At 41.9% G+C, this 21,948-nt stretch overlaps 2 protein-coding genes across 20 annotated transcripts in view; both read right to left on the minus strand.

Annotated features, from left to right (window-relative positions):
* Positions 1-8,400, minus strand: part of CPQ (carboxypeptidase Q) — a 176,305-nt gene extending 167,905 nt beyond the window's left edge. For 11 of the 19 annotated variants that reach the window (XR_006167099.1, XR_006167100.1, XR_006167103.1 and 8 more), the window contains exon 1: positions 7,781-8,031. The gene's annotated coding sequence lies outside the window, so the exon portion shown is untranslated. Of the gene's footprint in view, positions 1-7,780; positions 8,033-8,314 lie in introns of those variants that run through there. The other 8 variants (XR_006167107.1, XR_006167106.1, XR_006167108.1 and 5 more) reach the window with 3 other exon arrangements.
* Positions 8,401-18,488: 10,088 nt separating this feature from the next.
* The window catches only part of SDC2 (syndecan 2), a 57,283-nt gene continuing 53,823 nt past the window's right edge, over positions 18,489-21,948 (minus strand). Inside the window, exon 5 of the mRNA XM_042809109.1 lies at positions 18,489-20,755. Within this exon, the coding sequence (XP_042665043.1) occupies positions 20,592-20,755 (164 nt within the window). The 3' untranslated portion in view covers positions 18,489-20,591. The remainder of the gene's footprint in view (positions 20,756-21,948) is intronic.

Genomic DNA, 21,948 nt, shown 5'->3' on the forward strand with positions numbered 1-21,948 from the left:
CCAAAAAAAAAAAAAAAAAAAAAAAAAAAAAGTATAGCAGGAAACAAAACAGCTTAAGCTTTTCTCCTAGGCCTTAAACCCTGCTGCACCACTGCCTGGAGAGCTGCAGCTCAGTTGCCAGACCCCAAGTTGCTCACTCCGTCCCTCCCACTCTTGCATGTCACAGCCAAAACTCCTGGGTATGCTGTAGTAGGTTTGCCTACAGTCAAGATCTTCTCACAGCAACGTGAAGCGATCAGGAACACAACAGAGGGTGACACCAACAGAGGGTGAAGGCATTTAACTACCATGTTAGCAAAGTGGGGAAGGCACCCTTGTACAGGGGCACCTCTAGCTTTTACCCCACCTGGTAAGTAGCCCTGCAAATACTGCTTTGGGAATGCCATCTCTATGTGTTTCTAGTCACAAGACTAACCACTAAGGAGACAAACGTTTGCACAATTACCCCACACAGAGCACTCCAATTTAACTGGAAGACATACGAGGAGTGGCTGAGGCTGCTGCGTTTGTGCAGCCCGGAGCAGAGGAGCTGAGGGGAGGCCCGATGGCGGCTGCAGCTCCTCGCAGGGAGCGGAGGGGCAGCGCTGAGCTCTGCTCCGTGTGACAGCGACAGGGCCCGAGGGAACGGCATGGAGCTGCGTCAGGGGAGGGGCGGGTGGCGGTCAGGGACAGGGGCTGCAGCGGAGGGCGGCGGGCACGGAACGGGCTGCACGGGGCAGTGGGCACGGCCCCATGCCGGAGTTCAGGGAGCGTTTGGGCAGCGCTCAGACACGGGGTTGGAATTTGGGGTGGTCCTCTGTGGAGCTGGACTCAATGTTTCTTTCATCTCAGGATGTTCTATGATTACGATTCTATAACATTATGCATTTTAAAAGACTGGTGATCTTCAAAACCACCCACCTGCCTTGTCACATACTGCATAAAATTCTGGGGCTCTACAACAGCATGAATAAGGAGACTAGCATTGGTGGTCCTTCAGCAAATCCAGATGATGCAAACGTCAGTCCCTTCTAAGTGCCAATTAAAATGAAAATGATATTGGAGGATACATAAATGATCACTTAAGAATCAGTTACATATATTGTGGTTTAGATTTTATCACATATATCAGCTTGCAAGCAGGTACAATTACCAGGTGGAGTCTGCATAAAATTACAACTGATCATTCAAGAGGTGGCAAAAAACAAACAAACAAACACATTTTTTTCTTTTCAGATAAAGTAGCATCCTATTGAGGAGGACCGTCTCACCACATCTGCCCACAATTTCATGACTTCCTATGAGGGTCAATCCTTAGAATGTTCTTTTAAACCAGATGAAAGCCAGGCCAGGGCCTCTGCAGAGCTTTGGTCAACGATGTAGAGATCAATCCTGCTCACTAGTCAATGAAGCAGACCTGCTCCCTGACAACTTCCCAGTTATCCACGGGCGCAGATCAGCTCTGACCCTACAGCTCTAACTTCATGCTTACCACGGCTTTACTTGCTGAACACGGAATACTTAAGACCACCTGGAGAGCAGGAAAGTCAGCAAAAAGCCTGCATTTCTTAAACAGCTTTCCCATTTCATTCATAGATTAAAGCTCTTTCTACAGTAAAGTTATCTCCTGCTTTCAGAAGAGCAGCTGAGCTTGCACAGACCTCCACTCACCATTGCAGCAATGCTCTCTGCCAGCTGTTCCCTCACCACAGCCGACAATATTTTCCAAGAAAAAGGCCAGCATTAGCTGACTTTCATCCTTTTTATGCCACTTCTCTGCTGGGACAGGAGATATTAGACAGCATGCTTTATTTAGTTAATTTTGGAAGGTTGTACAAGATCCCTACTCTAGTTATTATTTTTTTATTATTATTATTTTTTAAAGTAGAGTTCACATAGTGATAAGCTCACAATAGTTATTTTTATGTAATGTTCTTCAAAGGAACTTTCCCATGCTCCCGCTTCTGTTTTCATGCTGCTAACCAGGCTGCATGTTCTAGATTTTCAGTAAACAGACATCTAAGTACATTTAATGCTAAAACCAAGACGCTGTTGAGAAAAGCAATAGAGAAGTGCCACATCTTCAAGCACAATCATAACGAGGAAACAGCAAAGGAGATAAAGCAGCAGGTGAAAGGAAGAAGTTAGAAAATGAAATGCCTATTTATTATTTCTCCCCCCAGAATTATTGCTCTGACTTTGGTAAACACTTGAGACCTGCAAAAGCATGGTGGTGGGTCTGAATAGAGCGCAGAACGTAACTCAGAGCTAAGACTGCTGTGAGGGCTGCACCAGAATCACAGAAAATGGCTCTGGTTTCAGAAAAACAAACGAGCATATAGAATCCAGATATGCTTCACAGACACATACATACAGCCCAAATAGCTGTTGGGTTCATCTTCTGACTTAACATCAGGGTCACCAAAACAGGCCTCACTTTGTATGTTTGTTTTTTACCCTCCTACTCTAAATAAAATTTGCCGTATGATTTGGATCAAAGGAACATGGGATATATCACCATTGGTAACAGATATCTCTTCAAATAAAGCTTAAAGCACACATTAACTTTTTTCAGCTTAAACCTTAAAAGCTTAAAAGCTTAAACCATAATGCAATTTTCGCAGACTGTTAAAGTACAAATAACATTAGACAGGAGAGCATGATGTGGAAGAAAAAAATACACCAGCTGTGCCAAAATTCCCGTTCTACAGAAAGCATGAAGTCTTGCTCACTTATGAACTTACTGCTGTTGTGTCAATAGGATTATCTTCACTCAAAAGCAATATTCTGAGCCAAAAACCTAAGAGCAATGAGAAAACTGCCAACTATAAGAAAAAAAAAAAACCACTGAAAATACTTTTTACTCTAGGAATAAATACTTGCTAATGAGTTTTCAGTTCACAGCCATATGTAAACACAGAAAGATAATCATTTTATTCTTAATTATATCTGTTTCCAACGAAACAAAAAAATTGTTGCCTCAGCCAAAATTAAGAAGGGAGGCTGAAGGCAGCCACTACCTGCAATAAGCACAGCAAAGTGTAAAGAGATGTTCTGACTATCACAGTAAGCTGCTCCATCCACATTTCTTCTAGATCAGACACAGCATTTGCGAGAGGAATTCAGAGGTGCTCTGTGGTTCTACAGCAGTCCAAAGTGAGGCAACTAACCAACAACTCCATAAGATCCACTCATGCCAGAAATGTTGGGTTTGGCTATGTCAGGTCTTTACAATAGTTATGGCTGTACTGTACCCCAGATAATGCTGCAATGCAAGACATATTTGCTGGTTCAGGCAGCACGATATGCTGCCCTGAAAACAAGCACATCTGTCCTCATTCGATTATTCCTTGAAGAGCAGCCACAGAGTGATTTCTTTTCATTACTGCCCTTCAGACAGGCTTCTCTTTGGTCATAATAGGTAAGTCCAAAACAAAACACGAATCAGAGATCTTGGATTGGTAGTAATGAGTATTCAAATCAGCACAGGTGTATGTTAACAGCTGATGGACTATGCAACAAAAGTTTGGACCAGTCATGGCTTAAGTCCATATAGGTCACAGCTACAGTGGCTCTGCCCTCCAAACTGCCTTCCACTCACCCCAGAACATTTCCCATGTGGTCAGGCAGCAAGTTGGTTCTGGGAACCAATCCAGCGAAAAATACATTCATTCTTGTTTCCAGAAATTCTTCACAAGCATTAGTAGCAGAGGTTATTGTCAAGGAGAAAATGAGGGTGTCCTACTCAAAGCAAGGTCAGTTGGACTGCGGCAGCGCAGACATCCTGAAAAGCATCCTGAAAACTGTTCCTTCCCTCACCTCTGCTACTGGAGAGCCTTGGGCAAAGGGACAGATGGCTGGCTGAGGTGGAAACCTCTGCAACAACCGCAGCCGGATTTGTCAGCACAGTAACTGAGAGCTGATGCACAGAACTTTTCCAGACTGTTCTAGAGACTTTTTTCTCTCTTTTTTTTTTTTTACTTCTGAACTACATAACTTCCCTATAACTCTTTACCTAACAACTATTTAAGGACAACCAAACTCAACTAGTAATTAAAATCAAGTTGACTTCTGCTGGGAGGGTATCTCACAATGCATCAAGAAGGTAGAAATTGTCTGTTCTCTATAACTCTTGGCACTGCTGAATACATTACCTGTGGTTAGTGTTATACTCTTCTGGTATTATGACAACTTAGCTGGTTGCCGTAACAGAAAATATTAACAGCCCACTACACTATATGATCAACCTGGAAAAAAATCAATTACTTAATTTTTGTTTGCTTTCAAAGCAATGAAGAATTTCAACAGACCAGAATTCCAAGAAGTGTTTTTGCAGGCTGCCACGGAAGGACAATCATGTTTCATATGGGAGAGCACGACTGGAGAGAGTCCTAGAAGGTGAGTCCTATGATTCAGAACAAGATCAGAAACGCTAACCTCAAAACCTTTGGAAAGTAGATTAATCATTTCAGATTAATCAAATTTATGCTTTACTTTTCAACAGCAATGGATAAAAAAAAAAAAGCACAAACTCTCCAACTGAGTCTACAGCCTCAGATCTCACTTTAAAGCCTCAAAAAAGCACAGTCTTTTCTCAAATGTCTATTGGCACACTCACGATATTATGTAAGTGCCTTTTGTGGGGCTACTTGAAACACCAAATTACTTTCAACTCACTTGTCTTATGTAAATTTAGTCAAGTGTCTCCTCTGAAAAAAAAAGTAATACAGAAATTAAAGACACAGGATATCAGTATACATGTAACAGATGAAAGCTAGAAAAACTGGGGGAGGAATGACCTCAAACCCTTTCATACACAGTGTTCCAGCAGGAAATGTACTACTGCTACATTTGATTAAAAGAGCAGACACCATAACCAGCAACTGAAAAAAGAAGAAATAAAAAGAAAAATCAAATAGACTAACAACCAGAACTGTTTTCTCGCACTGATGTTAAAATGGGCTTCAGAAGAGTGACAACTGCCTGTCACATAAAAGCTAAATCAGTGGGGTCAAACAAACAAATTTGGGCAAATCTTGAACCAGTGGCAAATGCCACTGTTCTGCTGAAGGCAGGATGGTCAGCTGAGCAAGTTTAATATAATCCTGCTTCGTCGTTCGTATTTCCTTCGATGTAAGAAGTGTCTACAGCACATTAAATGAGATCAGCCTCCTCTCTCTGTAACATACAGCAGCTTGATTTAGAATTCATCTTGGCAGGTTATGAATTAAGATAAATCTGACCAGAATTTTTATTTTCTTTTACAGCCAGGTTTCGAAGATTGCACATCTTTTTCCACAGCTCTCATTGCAATGGGGACCACAGAGAAACAGCTTCTAAGAGATACTTTTTGATCCAAATACCTGTTCACTGAATATTTCAACTGAATCCCAACTTGGCAGCAACAAAACCAAAGGAATTTTCACTTTTCTCACTCATACTCACCGTGGAGAAAATTCTTCAAACAGACCTATGTTAGCTAGATTTAAAAGACTCTAAGATAATATTACCATTCTTCATACCTGGACGGAAATACGGAATCCAAATGAGCTGAGTGTCTCAATGCTCTCCGTTTAGAACAGAACAAAACAAACAGTTCCTGTACATTCTCTTGGTCCCAAAGAAAAAAAAAAAAACCCAAACCATGCCTCTTGCAGGATCACAATGCCCAAATATCATTTCTAAAACTACGGGATAATAAGGCTAACATTTTTCTCAAGCTGACATACAGTTTTGTCTTCTATTGTAAAACTGAAACAAAAAAGACTAGAGCGTTTTCTGCAGATTCTGCCAGAACTTTTGACTTAACCAAGTAATTGGCATTTAGAAGATTACAAATCAGAGCCAAAAATTCACTACTGCTATCAGAGTGAAAAATGTAAGTGACTGAGGGGTCAAATGAAGGAAGAACTTACATTTATTTTAGTACCTCGAGATTATTGTAGACATTTGGTAACAAAAACATGAAAGATTACTGCAATGAAGTTTTTGACAGATAATATTTTCTGTCCAGACAGAATAGAAAGAACTGCAGAACTTCAAGATTGTAATCGTTTTGTACATTTCTAAGCTCAAAGTACTTTTTTAAGCAAAATATTTCACCCCTGCAGCTGCTATCTCTTAGATGTACTGCCATCCTTCATTTTCATCCTCCCACAACTGGGAAAGAAGGAAGAAATGACAAGACAAAGTTTTCAATCTTGAAACAAGAAAGTTTATATGCTATAGCAGGAATAGATAAATGAATCCCAAGAGCATTATGAGTTTCTGCAATTGTATCAACAATAAAAGGCTGCGTAAGTCGCTTCCTTTGCCGAGTCGGTGTTAAAGACATGCAGGCATTTGCAAAACCACGTTATAAAACAAAAAAGAATTTATATGAGCTTTTACTGACAGATGTCTCCCAAAAGAGGTCAATGCCAGGTTGTTCTTCCTTTGCAATCTGTTCTTATCTGATTTAGTATCTTATTGTTCTGCTGTTCAAAAGAATTATATGTATCTTAAACACCAAGAAACAAGATCGACTAAGACAAAGGCTTAGTATGAAACTGTAAAGCTGCAGCGGCTCTGATCCAAGTTTATCTGTACAGACTTCATCTCAAAGTCTGAAGCTGAGCAAAGCAACACTGATTGTAAAGCACAACTCATACATGCTATTTAAGATAGAGCAGATGCGTCTGAAGAAATGAGTCAAAGTTTACGAGGAAACAAGGCTTATGACCTCTCACAGATACGGTAGGCTTTGCAAGGTTTCTTTGGGGAAAGATGCATTGTGGAACTTATTCAAAATAATAATCTAACAGAAGGAACATCAGACAAGACTGGAAGGTGTTCCAAGGAGGGGTAGGAGATAAGCATGAGAATGGCTTTTAACAACAGCCTTTGTCCTTGCATAAAAGTAAGCAAAGAAAAAACAAGGCTAACCCTTGTCATCCTGGCTTAAACCCTACTGTCTCAAGCAAAAAAAAAGGTACATTTTAAACAAAGACATAGATGTAAACAGTCCTTTCATTCCCACACAGGGAATCTGTTCTCCAGTCATAGCAAAGATTGCTCTCTGAGAGAAAACACCCACGCACTCCCCTCTCATCAACAGATTAATACACTCTTACTGTGCTTCAATACAAAAAGGCAACCAGATGTGGAACAGTTTCCAGAAACAGTAAAAATTAATCTAATTTTGAACTGAATGAAAACCAGACAGACAATTTTTTTTTTTTAAAACTCAAACCCACAAAATCAGGATTCCAGCTGGTGAACGTGCATGGCCCTTCCTGAGCAGCCTTTTGGGTACTCTTCCAGCACCTGGAAAAGTCAGGTCCCAAGGTGCTGCAGCTTGAAGGCAGAGGCAAGCTGCCATCAATTAAACATAAATCCAACATGTGAATTTTGAACCTTCTCTTCAGTAGTACACAAGAGTTGACTTGCAACTTGCCAGATACAGCCACCAGATTGAAAAGCTCCTCCATACCAAATACTTTCTTTTAAAAAATCAATTTCAGCTTGCAAAATTCATTCTTGTTTTTTTTTTTTTTAATTTCATTTTTCTTTCATATTCTTAGCAGTTCTACGAAATATGTGTATAATTTCATACATTAGTATAAAACTCTCTCTCTTACATACTTTCCTCTTTCACATCAACTTGGAAAACGCAGTCTTTGAACAATGAAGCCCTGCCAAAACAAACCTAAATAGTACTAGTTTCTAGTACTTCCTACTCAGAAGCACTGTATCATTTTCCATGCCTGGATTTCTTCGCCACGATGTGCCATAAAGCCCAACTATGCGATTCATCTGATACCTGCGAGTTTTGTGTCTGGTGACATTTTTCAGAGCAACGTTCTCTTCAGCCCAGCTGTTTCCAGGAGAGCCCTGAGCAGCCATGCCTCACCTAGCACTGACCATACATCCCTGAAGCACATGGCTATGGCCAATCGACACACTTTTTAATTTCCTCCAAGAGAGACGAAGGAATGTACTACTTCTGACTGCGCAGGGCGGCCCGCAGAGCCACCAGTACACAGCCATCTGTCCTCCAGAGAAGGAAGGGCAGAGGGGCCGGGCCGAGGACTCTGACCCGCCGGCCCCAGGCAGGGCAGGCGGAAGGCAGGGCGCCATTTCGGTGTGGCCGCAGCTAGAGCGAGCGGGCGGCAGGAGGAGGTGACAGGGCAGCGCCCGGCCGAGGCCCCGCGATGGCGGCCCGCCGGCCCTCCTTGCCTCCAGCCAGGACAAGGAGCGCGGGCACGCGCTTCCCTGCGGCTGTCTCGTTCTCCCGTCCCGCCCCGCTCGGCTCCCCGCGGAGAGGAGGAAGAGAAGGAGGGGAGCAAACACGCACCTTCCCCGAGCAGCCCCAGCGGCGCCAACAGAGCCCCCGCCTTCGCCGGGCCTGCCGGGGACGGCGGGGAAGAGGAGGGGAGGAAGCAGCCGCGGGGCGGAGTAGGGGGACGGGCCGGGCCCGCCGGTGCTGTTCGGCCGGAGCCGCCTCGGGGCTCGAGCGGCTGTTCCGGGCTGCAGTGAGGCGAGGTCGGCCCCTCTGCCTGCCCTCAGCCCTGGGCCGGCGGGTATTTGACGCCGTAATTAAAACACTGGCGGCGTAAATCCACCGCGTTCAGAGCTGTCGCTCGTCTCCGTGCCGCTGGGAACGGGGCACGGGCACCGCTGTGCACAGCGCGGCCCATCCGCAAAGAGCGCCGCGTTCATCTCAATAAAGGCGTGTTTATAAAAGCGCTTGGGTAAATGGGTGCGATTTCTTCTGTAGATAAGATCTGAAAATACAAACACGGGTCTTAATCTGCAGACGCTTGAATTTAAGCGCTTGATTAGTTCCATTGAAGACAATGGCACTGCTCTAGTGCTTGGAGGTAAGTGTTTTAGGATCAAAGCCCTTGGTGCAGTTCCAAAAAGGTGCTCTATCAGGAAGACCGTGAAGAATTTCCCTCTAAAATTCAACGCGGTGTTATAATATTCACGCTCTCCATGAGTGAAAAGACTGCAGTGCTAATGAGCGGTAATTTGGGGAAGGATGTGAAAGAGGCACTGCAAGATACTGGCTGTTCCCCGGGCCCAAATCTCCCTTCTATTGGTCTGAGGTGAGGAGGCACTTGTGTTTCACCTGTGCTTTTCAGTGGGCAATCTAGATGGCACATTCTTGCAGTGTCCTCTCCTGCATAGGTCTCAGAGTACTTCCGTGGGATGCACTGTTGCGTTTCATTCAAACTGCTGTAGTCCTCGAGAGCCCCGTTCCATTGAGGGAAATAACTGATTAAATGGAACTGTTAATAAATTGCTGTTAGAGATCTGCCTGCCCTTCTGCCTCTTCACAGAATCACAGAATGGCCAGGGTTGGAAGGGACCTCAAGGATCATGAATCTCCAACCCCCCCACCACAGGCAGGGCCACCAACCTCCCCATTTAATACTAGACCAGGCTGCCCAGGGCCCCATCCAACCTGGCCTTGAACACCTCCAGGCATGGGGCATCCACAACCTCTCTGGGCAGCCTGTTCCAGCACCTTACCACTCTCATAGTAAAGAACTTCTCCCTGACATCCAACCTAAAACTTCCCTCCCTCAACTTAAAACCATTTCTCCTTGCCCTGCTGTTATCTACCCTTTCAAAGAGTTGATACCCCTCCTGTTTGTAGGCTCCCTTTAGGTACTGAAAGGCTGCAATGAGGTCACCCTGCAGCCTTCTTTTCTCCACATATCCTCCCTGATAGGCTGTGTCAGAGGCAAGGACTCCATGAAGAAATTATATACAGTGATTGAGGTTGTAAGTCAGTGGTTGGGCATCCTGCAAAAATATATTCCATTCTCAAAGGTTGGCTATTGCCCCCACAAATTCTGAAACTTAACCACCAATGCATGGATCTCCCTTTTGCTTCCAAGGAGAAAGAGAATGGAGGACAGACCTGAAAGAAGGAGCTAATGTAAAATTACAGTTGCATTTGAATTTACAATCTAGGTTGGTTCCTTGTGACTGATTCCTTCTCTGTTCATTTCATTCCCCCCCCCCCCCCCCCCCACCCCCCTTCAATTAAATTACTTCCCAAACCTGATTTCCAGTTAATTTTTCCTGAATTAGCTCCCCTTAATAATGCTTGCACAGCCAAGGAGTTAGAAGGATGAGTGATAATGAGCTATCTTGTTTCCCTCTCATCAAATAGTCAGAAGGATGGAGAAATCTAGACATGTCTGTCACTAATCCCCGATCAGAGGGAAAAGAAGAACACACTGCTCACATCTGCTGCTGTCTTTCCTTGTGAAGCAATAAATGAGAATGTGTAAAGAGACGTATTAACACAACCTAGAACTCCACCCTGCTCCTTTTCAGCCAGGAACATGCACAGTTCTGTTTATGGGTTTGAAATAAATCAATACCCACTTAGCCTCAGGAAAGGTATTTCTATCACGCCCATCTCTTACACTATTTTCTCATATTTTGTATTATTCACTAAATGCATTATCTTGTTTTCCTTTACTTCGCAGCTTTCGCACTTTCAGATTATTGTTCTTCCCTCCTAGGGATTATAATTTTAAATCAGGGAGAGGCTGGAGCTGAAGAGGCCTGTGTTCAGTTTCTCAGACTTTGTATACTGCACTGGGCAAAACTGTAGCCCCTGCCCCCAAAGTCACCCATGAGATCAATCTTGCATGCATGTGAACTTATTAAGATTATTCAGGTGCTTGAAGTTACCCATAAGGATGTATCTTGAGAGGGCTGCTATGATGACACTGCTAGGAACAGTGTCAGAGTAAAAAACTAATTTAATATTCGAGACAGGGATTGCCTTTGTATATATATATATACATACCTGTATGAATGTAAAAAATAATCAGAATTATGTGATTGTAACTGTGCTTCAGGGAATAAGCCTGTATCTAACTCCTCGAAAGGAGGTTGAAATCTAATGTGAGGATGGATGACACTTCTTACTGCAGGATTTTTTCACCTTCTATTACACAGTGTATGAAGCAACTGGTGCAATCTGCTGTTGGACACGGGGCACTGGCTGAAAAGATCTTGAATCTCTTCTAGTGACAGCTGCTTGGTACATGCTTTTCCCTGCATGGCATAGAGATGATACTATTTCTCTGTGCTTCTTTTTTCCAGTCTGTTTATGCTACATACTTTCTGGAGCAAGGGCTGCTTCAGTGGCATTTGGAACTTCACTGAAGTCTCTACAATGCGACTGTATTAAAATAATAAAGAAATCACAAGCATGTTCACACACTAATTATTATGCAAAGTCGGGAGGGGGAGGGAAAAAAGTGTGAGATTTCTTTGAAAGGCTGCCAGCACAGGTACAGACACAAAAGGTGTTTGAAGTGGGAGCACACTCTATCAGCCTGAAGGAATTACTGATATACCAGCTCCCCTTGTTCAGAAGCATGCTCTCAACTTATATTTTATGACATTTGTTTATTTTACTGAATTATTTTCCTTTTTTTTTTTTTTTACTTTGTCTCCCAAGAGTCTCCTTTAGGTTTGCACTTTATTTCAGTACTACTGGGAAGTTTTTGTTCATTTCAACTGTCTTTTGTAGCTTTCTTTCTGCTATACTCAAGAAAGTATGGACTGCTAATTAATGTAGACTTCAGCTTTTATTTCCTCTTCTTTTCAGTTAAAGGAGCTGAAAAGAAATATTCTGAAGTTTCCAAGAAGTGCTGCTTTTCAGGTCTTTCTGAAAAAAAGTGTTCAGGTTTGACCTTGACTTGTGTGTCTTTCCATTCATGCAGCCTGGCAGCAAATTAATATATCCTAATAGTGCACATAGTGGAGAAAAAGGTAGAGACACTGAAAGGAAGGCAGCCAGCACCTTGTGGCATCCATCTCTCTATGCAGTTTTGCTACCATTTCTGCTACTGTGTCGGAGACTGTTTTTTTTCACGTCTCAAGAAAGTTCATCTGGAGAGAACAGAACACCTGAAAGCGGTAGGTTGGTAGGGCATGCTTGCTTTGTGTGCAGTGCTATACAGGTTTACTGTCAGAAGTCTGCATTAGTTGCCCTGAGCTTCTATGCGGTTTCAAACTAATTTGATGTAAGCCAAGAAAATTCAGTCTCTCTTCCTGAAGTGATATTTCTTCTCTGAATAACACAAGCCAACATATAGCTAACAGCAGCATGCCACAGTGTACATGTTCCAAGAATGAAGCAGTGTTGGTGTCTGCAAGCCCTGGGTTCTTACCCAGTGTGCAACAGCCTTTTGCTCTTACAGTCTCTCGCCATGGGGGCATGCAGCACCTCAGAAAAGCAGAGATGAACACACATGCTCCAGGGACATAAAAACGTCAGTAACTCGTGACCTAGCCAAAGTTCTGGCAGCAGAACTTGCTAGTCAGATATTGTCTGGCAATGAAAGTTTTCCTATAGATTACCAGAAGATTAGAGTGGCAATACCTTGGACATACCACAGAGAGGTTTTTGTTAAGCACTGAGTGAATGTGTTCTGACTTGGATCTCTTCACAAACTGTGTGACCTGTGCTGCTGTTGATAGGGAGCAGAGAAAGGGCACCTGATGTAAAAACAGAGATTCAAGTAGCAGTTGGTTCACCTGTGTTAACAGGTTTTTCACTCCTGTGTTCAAAAGAAAGAAAAGGCATATAGATACCTAACATCAATTATCACGTATTTGCATTAAATATGCATTAAATAATACTGCTCTAAATAACTTTCTTATGATGAAAGAATTCAATTATAAGCACTTTCACAGCAACTCTCAAAAGTTGTTTGCTCTCCTGTTTATACGCTCCCTTCGAGTACTAAAAGACCGCAATGAGGTCTCCCTGGAACCTTCTCTTTTCCAAGCTAATCAAGCCCAGTTCCTTCAACCTTTTTCATAAGAGAAGTGTTCCAGTGATAAGAGAAGAGTTCCTGTCATTATCTTCATGGCCCTCCTCTGGACCCAACTTCTCTAGATCAGCTATAGTATTGTGAGATGGAGCTTTCTTGAAGCAGCAGATAGGAGACAGATGGACAGAAACTGAGCGGCAAAATCAGTTCTACCATCTCAACATGCCTGAAAGTATGAGGATTTTGGTTTTGTTATTTTTGATGGGTTTAGAATGCAAACAGATAAAACACCTTATTCTGTACAAGGAGCCACTGAGACCCAGCTTTACCTGCGTGTTGTTCCAAGTTCAACTGCAAGACTTTGAACTGGCCAGTAAAGCCAACCAAAGATAATACAAAATTAATCACTCACATTCAAATATTCTACAAGGGTGTCAATGTGCTACTATAAAAAAAAAAAAACAAACACCCTACATTCATGGTAATTATCTGCATAGTATAATGGAAAAATTTGTCCACATCTTCTGATTCCCTTTGCTAAATATTTAGAAGACAGCAAATTTTTACGCCAATTTCCAAATGTCTGAATGACCACATTGTGAAGGATTTGATACATGCTGAAAAATACTAAGAACTGGTGTAAAACAATGTATTACTTCTTAAATCATAGAGTCATAGAACCATAGAATGGCCTGGGTTGAAAAGGACCTAAAAGATCATGTAGTTCAACCCCCCTGACATGGGCAGGGTTGCAAACCACTAGACTGGGGTGCTCAGAAGAACGGGTAGAGTACTTCTTAGAATCTAGAAGAATCAGAACTGAACAGTTCGATGGAGTTTAAGAATCAGCATTTAAAAATCATAGCAGGACAGGCTGATATAAAAATCAACGTAGCTCTCAGTGGTTGAATGTGTTGTAAAAAGCAGAGAAAAATGATGATTTCTACTGTGAGAGCTGTTACAAAAGTCATACCATGAAGTGGGAGAAATCACATTGCTGACCATCTGTAGCTACTTTTAGAGAGGATAAAAGAAAACTTTAGACTCTCTGACAGCTCTTCTGTAGGTATAAAATTCTTTTTCATTTTCAGGTGGTTTTTTTATAAAACCACTTAGAAGCTAAAAAAGCAGGAAATTTTTTGCTCTTCCAACCTACAGAAAACAAAAATTAAAGATTGCAGTGAGACCCATTGGTTTAAAGTCTTAAGAAACACCATGACTGGAATTAGTTCAGTTCACTTGGCAAAATGCTTTTATCTAATAAATAAGTTGCTTTGAATAAAGACAGGTACTTGGAAGCCAAAATGTTTTTGCTAAACTTTCTTTCTGATTTGTTTCACATATGTGTTCTTAATGAATATCAGCTTCCAGCAAAAAGCAGGTTGAAATAACACCTATGCATTCAGGCAGCTGGTAAATATTTATTTAATATTTTTAACATGAAAGAAAGGAAAAACCAGACTGTAAGAATGTAAGTTAAGCTATGTAACAGCATGGATATGTAAATAGTGTGTGCTCCTGAAGAGAAAAAAGGACAAAATCTACTGCAAAATTATACGTAGTGACAAGTTAGTAAGTCTTTTTGTTTACAAGCCAATGACAACTGATTTTCTTCAGGAAAATAGCAGTATGTGCAAAACAAGGCAAAATGTTTTAAAGCAAGGCTTCTTGCTGCTGCTTTAGTTGTAATCAACAATTTAAACTGTGATCCTCTGGGAAGACTTTACTCCAACATGCAGCTCAGACAGTAAAGTTTTTTGGGTGCTGTACTGTTCGTCTTGCGTCAACAGCATGAACACCATAGCCCCTTTTCCTAGAAGCAGAGCCCTTCATTCGAGATGTTCAGTCTGAACAGAAGTCAAACTGTGCCATCAGTCATCTGAGACTCAGTCCCAAGAGCTGTGCCTTCCCAAGATGTTTTTCCCCAGTCAGCAGTAACTCAGCTGGCACTGTGGGCTGGTCTAGGAGGAACACATGCTCCACTTCTCTTTCTTTGACGAGAGATTCCTTTGGTTAGTTCTGCGGTAATGAAAATTATAGGGAGGAATGATGAAAACTGAACTTTAGGCTGTTTTACATTCTTTCACTACTATTTAGCCTGATGGTTGTTGACTTCTCCCCTGCTGCTATATTTAGAAAGGGGTGTAGGAGGGAGATGAGCGTTAGTATTATGGGTTATGACACAAAAACATCAAAAGTAACTTGGTTCCCGTTTCTCTTTGGTATCCTCCGGAGAGCTCCAATATTTACAGAAAGCTCCAGTTCCACCACAGCAGTTCAAGAGAATGGGCACCCGTTTGGACTGCAGGACCACGCAGAGCTGCACGAGGCGGGTGGCTGACGGGGACGTGAACATTTTTTCTCCACAGAGCTTCATTTCCCACCACCAGATAAGCTGCGATTAACTGCCGTGCCTGGTGGAATTTCTGTTTCTTATACATCGGTGCTTGGTTCATTTTAGAATTAAAAGAAGAAGAAAAAAATATCCGAAGCTTCCTCTGCATTCAAAAAATCAACAAAAGATCCATGGGAAAAAAGAATTGCATAACGCTCCAGGAGAAATAGAAATGAATTGAAGTCACCCCCTGCAGAGAACTTTGGGTCTGTTTATTTTAAACACACTATTACGGATTTTGTAATGTTATTGTGGAAGTTTTTCATAAGCATTCCTACTTCCTCTCGCTGCAGGCTGGGCTGAGCTGCCAGGCTGGAGGAGCTCTTTGGACCTGACCTCCAGCCATGAGAATGCACCTCAGCTCCAGCTCAACTGTGGCAGTTTTTAAGCTGCAACATGAATTAAAAAACTCAACAGTTCTGCAGGCTGTGCCATAAACACACCTGATACCAAATGTGAAAGCTTCGTATCTCCCAGGAATAATAAAAAGACAAAGGAGGAGCTCAGCGCTGCCCCTCTGCACCCTGTGAGGAGCTGCAGCCGCCGTGAGGCCTCTTCTCAGCTCCTCTGCTTTGGGCTGCACAAAGCAAAGAGCTTCAGCTGCTGCTCATACACCTTGCCCTTCAGACCCTTCCCCATCTGTGTTGCCCTCCTTCAGAAATTCTCTAATAGTTTCATGTTTACAATTCTATTTATACTGTGGCACCAATATTGCACACAGTACAGGAGACGGAGCCCCTCCCAAGCACAGCTCGCTCTCTCGCCCTTTCCTGTCGTTGCCCTCGCAGCCCCTCCTGGGGACAGCAAAAGGTGCATGGGGTCACCTCTGCAGATCCTCCACCCGTTTTGCTGCTGTCATTCCTCTGTGAATCCAAGGGCCTTCAGCCAGCAGAAGCTGGCAGGGCCTGCAGCAGGCAGCACGGACCTGTGGCTGGGGTAGCTGTGTGCAAACGAGAGCCTCTCCGGCTATGGCACCAACATCTGCCCACTCTCCTGCCTGTAGATTCTCTCTGGAGAACAAATTCAGCATGACGGCGACAACTCAAGAAAACAAAAAGCCTTGTAACATCCAGCGGAAAGCGTGTGCTGTCAGGATGGTTTCTCTTCCTGCCTTCTTACCATTCACCCCAAATTAATGTCTGGCTCCACGTGGCTGCTGCCTCCTCCCCAGTCCCTCACTAGAAACTAAGCTGAGATGCTGCAGACACACAGAGGGTTTCTGAGTGTTTCCATCCACACAGGAGACCATTCTGCACATCTGATGCACATGTGAAACTGCTTCACAGGGGTCAGGTCAGGAGACCATGTTTCCATTTCGAGCTACACTGAGCCCAAGTTTTATCATTTGTTTGTTTTTAAAGCAAAAAATACACAACTCACTTGACTTCACAGGAGAAGAAAGCACTGCAGAGAATCCTTCACGCTGGCAGGGTTGGGTTACAGCTTCTCCACGTCCCACCCACGTGGCTGAACCCAGTGCCTGCTCACCAGGAGGAAATGAAATGCACATGTCAGCGGTCCCTCTCCCCCTTCCAGCTCCCAAGCAGAGCTGTTCTGCTACAGCCACAGAGATCCCAGGACCGGAGGATGTGCCAAGAGGAGGGACACTTGCTGTATCTTTTCTTGGACAAACTGTGTATCAAAATCAAGCTTCCTGAACCAGAAGTTATGAAAAAGCAGTGCTCTGAAGGCTTGCAACGCTGCATTTTGACACCCAGGTTTAGAGCTGTATGATACATGGGCAAGAGCTTAAATGTAACAAAATTAACATCAAAGCTCAACAAAACTGGACAACAATATTGCAAGTTCCTGAAAGGAGATTATGCCAGTCTGATTAAGTGTTAAGTAAGTAACAAACATGACTGATTGCAAATTTAAGAGCAACCGCTATTTTTCTTCTGTTAGCACAAGAGTTTTCTTAATTTCCCTTCCCCCTCAGATTTCCTTTTCCCTTCCCCTTATTTGCTTACCTGAGCAATGTTAGGCATACTGTCATAACTTTCCTCACACCTATAGTTTTAATAGTAACATCAACCTGAAGAATTCTTCCCTTACAAACATTTCCTGTATTCCATGTGTTGCTTAAAAACAGCATCTGCCATTTAAGACAGCACTCCATAATAATTTCAATGCACATTTCCAAGGGAAAAAGAATAACGTGTAGTCAAAGTCATGGGTATGCAATTCTTTCGTTAGCAGATCAGTTATTAACAAGATGGCAATTTTGATTGTAATTTCTGCAATTTCAATTAATTATAATGCTCAAAGGAACAAACAACAACAACTGGACAGCCTGCAACCATGAGCTAAAATTCACTTTGTAAGTTGGAAAGCAAAGGAACCAGGACGTCAACTTCTGAATTTATTTCTCCATGAATAAAACAAAGGTGAGAGATTTCTTTCAATGTGAGCTTTAGGCTACCAGCACTGGGCTTTGTTAGCAAAGAAGCTAAAAGGAATTAACCATTTATAGCCCAGAGAAAATCAAAGCAGAATGTCATTTTGATAAACATTAAAGCCTATCAATCCCCAGGAAGAACCATATCAGTCTGCTGAGGATTTCTGAGTTGCCACAGCAGCCCCAATGGAGAAGAGCCAAGGCTCTTTGGGGAAACGCCACACCAGAGCCCCAGCCCCTGCTGAGAGCTGTGCTACATGCACAGCACCCGCAGCCTGGCATGGGACCACAGCTGCCCAGCAACACCTTCTCACAGCCAGAGCATTGCCAGAAATGCATCCAGGAAGGGGAGAACAAAAGGGAAGCAGAACTGGAGCCCAACCAACGCTAGGAAGTCTCGGTGTAAGAGAGGCACATTCAGCTGCCCCTTTCTTCTGAATAGCATTGCGGGAAGATGGCTGTCTACATCAGCTGAGTTTTTAGACTGATAAAAACTGAATCAATGTTTCTAAGATGTTTATGAGATTATAATGCAACAGAGAGGATAATGGATGTGCAGGAGAAAAAAAAAATATATATATATATGAGTGGTGAAACAGAGCTGAAACTTTGCCGTTCCTTCTGCTCGTTAGCAGACACAGGAGGAATCAGGCAAGCATAATATTTGACAGCCTGTGTAATTACAACAGATGTCTGCATTGGCTAAAGTGTCCTGGATGTTGGGTGTAGAAGAGGAATGTATAGATGAAAACAGCTTCTTAATATCAATTTGCTTACAGAGAAGGAGACATTTTATCTGGTGTTAAATATTTATGGATATATTTCCAGCAGTATTCATTGTAGCCTTAAAGGAAATTCGTATCTACTACCTTAAGCAAAGTGGGCTTCAAAAAACTGGATGTCAGACTGTACAAATAAAGTATTAGTTTAGGCATGGTAGACTTTATTTTGGCACTTTAACAAATGCTTTATTTTACAGCAGTGGCACAGCATTTGCCAGAAATTTTCTTTTCTTGGCACAGTTATTTCAAGCAGTTATTTTACTAATTGAATTTACTAAATATTGCACAATAAGATATACCTGTTAAATTCTTACCCTGTTTTTACTTGTTGAACTTGTATGGCTTTGAAAAACTTGCCAGTAAGTATAAGTAATTTAAAAAGCAATATATTAAATATTTTAGCACAGGATAGCGTTTGTTTGTTTCTAAATGACCACTGAACTTGGGACAGCGACGAATACAAGTGACGCAACTCTTATCTGAAGAGCTAACAGCTCTTATTTACAACACGTTGCCATTTCTGAGAAGCAGTTCAGCTTGACATCCTGAACATCTAACTCTGGAAATTTCAAAATCAAAAGAGCGGAGGTTAACAGAGCAGAAGACGCAGCCATTTGTCTGTGACAAAGCGTAATATAGGGAGGCAGACTATCGTCTTCTCCACATGTCCCTCTCTCCGACACCTATCTGCGATCTAAGCAACACAGCCTTTTATCTTCTACTTGGAATATTTCTTTCTTCTCTTATGAAGATATTCCACTCGTCTCAACTCTTCTGCTGGAGTCCGAGCAGAATAAAACCAATGTCTCCAAAAGGCCAGGGAAAAAAAGAAACAACAAATCAAGAACTGATATACACAATAAATGGAACCGGGTGCTCCTTTGAGTTTTACAGTACTGAGAGCAACATTTGCAGGAAGAACAGGTCTGTGTCAATACTGCCATTAAATATAACACAAAGGCCAAATGACTCATAACTCGTGCACCAGATGTAACGCTTCTACATTCCAGGCTTTCTCTGCCGCTTCAGCAATAAATCTGGTCTGAGGATCAGCCTTATCAACAGCCTTTTTGGTTTTGTTTCGGGTGGATTTTGAAGACCTACTCGACGAACGTGGTGACACTAAAACATAACCACTGCAGACACAGAACGGAAACCGTACAAAAGTATATCACAATGGAATTTTCAGTATTAGGCCACATGATTTATTCAGTAGTGTTTATGTTCCCAAATTACAATTACGTCTATCCATGTAAGACTACAAAAGTTACCATTAGAATCGTCTGTGCTTATAAAATACCAACATTTTCTTTTACTGTTATATACTCATTAACACCAGTCTGCGACAAGTTACATATAATCATAGGCACTTCAAAGGCTTTAAAAGACGTTTACAACTTAAATGCATTTTTAAAGAACAAAAATTTAAACCCCTACGTGTACCTTCAAATTGCAATTAACAAATACAGTGGCCATAGAAATCTGCAGCAACTTCTCAAAATACTGTTAGAGTCTTTGGGTTTGCTTAGGTTTGTCAGTAGCTTACTTCAAATCTTCCTTACAGGAGATTTTAGTAAGGATACGACTATACAGTTTGTAATAATCATCCAATTTTACACATTAATTTGCTGTTACAAATCTCACTGAAGCTACAGGTACGCTGAGAAACAATGCAAAGTGTAAAATTGATATTCCGACACTTAAATTTATACAAAGTGGAGGTTAGAGTTTACATAGCTGAAAAATTACATTTACACTAAAAGTTACTGTTATCTGAATTATCTGAAGACAAATTGCACCATGACAACTACAAAAAGGCTTTTTTTTTTTTTTTGAAACAGATAAATTAATGAAATAAAAACTAACTCGTAAGATCAATCTGACACATGCTGACAAAAATTAAACAACTTTCATCGACTCATAGGATAAAACAATCATTTTCATTATTTTATATTTATGCATAAAGTTTTAAAAATGATTCGGTGAACATCAATGGTTTTTATAAAATAATGCTTTGCCACTGTTATTCACAGAACACTGCAAATGTTAAGTTTTAATTTTACATTTTTAAAGGAATACGTGAAAAGTTTTAAATACAATGGGATTTTATCATAAAGGTGCCGTGATGGCTCTTTAATGAAAAAAAAAAAAAAAAAAAAAAAAAAGGATCTTCATTATTCTATGCAAAAGCTTTATTTAAAAAAGTTCAGTGATCTCATAAATAGAGACACTAAATAGGAATTTTATGCATAAAACTCCTTAGTAGGTGCCTTCTGATAGGCAGCACTAGACGGTTTACGTTCACCAAGGTCGTAACTGCCTTCATCCTTCTTTCTCATGCGATATACCAGCAGCAGGATGAGGAAGATTGCAAACAGAAAACCAATAACTCCGCCAGCAATAACAGCTGTAAGCAAAGAAAAAGAAATTCATAATGTGCCGGAAGAATGGGTCTGGAACCACCTCTCTTTTTCATCCTGCACAACGAGCACGCCATTATTTTCAAACTGCATAAAAGGGCTCTCATTCTGCAACTGCCTTTGAGCATGAGCAGCCTGATATACATTCTGAGAAAGCCTATTTATTTGAATGAAGGGAACCACTTAGGAGTGCATTTCACCTGCAAGCAAGTGATCCAGCAACCCCCCGTTCTAAATAAATTATCAAAACTTGACTAATAAAACTGTTAATACTGCCAGAACATAAAGCTGTATTCATTTTTAATACTAACATTTAAAAGCTTGTCAAACTGATTCTCAAGCAGTTGACATTTTCAGCCTTAAAAGAACTACTTTGTCACACCAGCTAAGAAATGCGTTATCCCATTTCTCCACGTGCTCACTCAGTCACTCCTAACTGAATTCCCTACTGATGAGTAATAGGAGAGAACATTTCATGGAGCTGTAGCAGAGGCACTACATTCACCACATACATGCTAGAGTGTAGAAAGTAACAACTCCAGCTGGATTAGAAGAGCAAACGGCGTGTTTCTGCTGATGTGCACATTAATGGTGTTCCACGTTTCGGTGCTCCGGGGGAGATGAAGTCCAAAACTGTGAGACTTAACACTCCCACCCATGGCTCCCAACAACCCCTCCTGGGACAGAGGGAAAAGGTGTACTTGTAAAGTCTTAAGCCATTAAAAAAGAAAGGAAAGAAGAAAAATCGCATGAATCACATGTAGAAAAGCCACTGGAAAAAAATCGGAAGCCAGCCTTTTCCTCCCTGGCTCATAAACAGGTATGGGCCCCTTACATCCCAATGATGGTGCTCACCCATCCCTGCTGTGAGCTCCTCTCTATCTGTACCAGACCACGCTGTGCTCCTAGGAGAGTGGGTGTGAAATGCTTTTCTGCACTACAAGCATCAACCCTTTTCTGAGCTGTGGAAGCTCCAGACACTCAGTAGGGAGTATTCAATTTGTGAGTGTCAAATCAATTAGCAACAGCTTTTGGTATTAAAGAAGATGCCAGTCTGAGTCTCATCAAATCAACCACTGGCTACTTCCCTACAAATGTGTCAGGAACCCATTTGATGAAAACACAGATGTTGAGTTTATGCTATTTGATACAAATGCCTTTTATGTTGTTTTTGTCTTTT

Source organism: Centrocercus urophasianus, unplaced genomic scaffold (genome assembly GCF_019232065.1).
Source record: "Centrocercus urophasianus isolate 14NV4802_14NV808 unplaced genomic scaffold, USGS_Curo_1.0 seq_11, whole genome shotgun sequence".
In the NCBI taxonomy this organism is placed as follows: domain Eukaryota; kingdom Metazoa; phylum Chordata; class Aves; order Galliformes; family Phasianidae; genus Centrocercus; species Centrocercus urophasianus.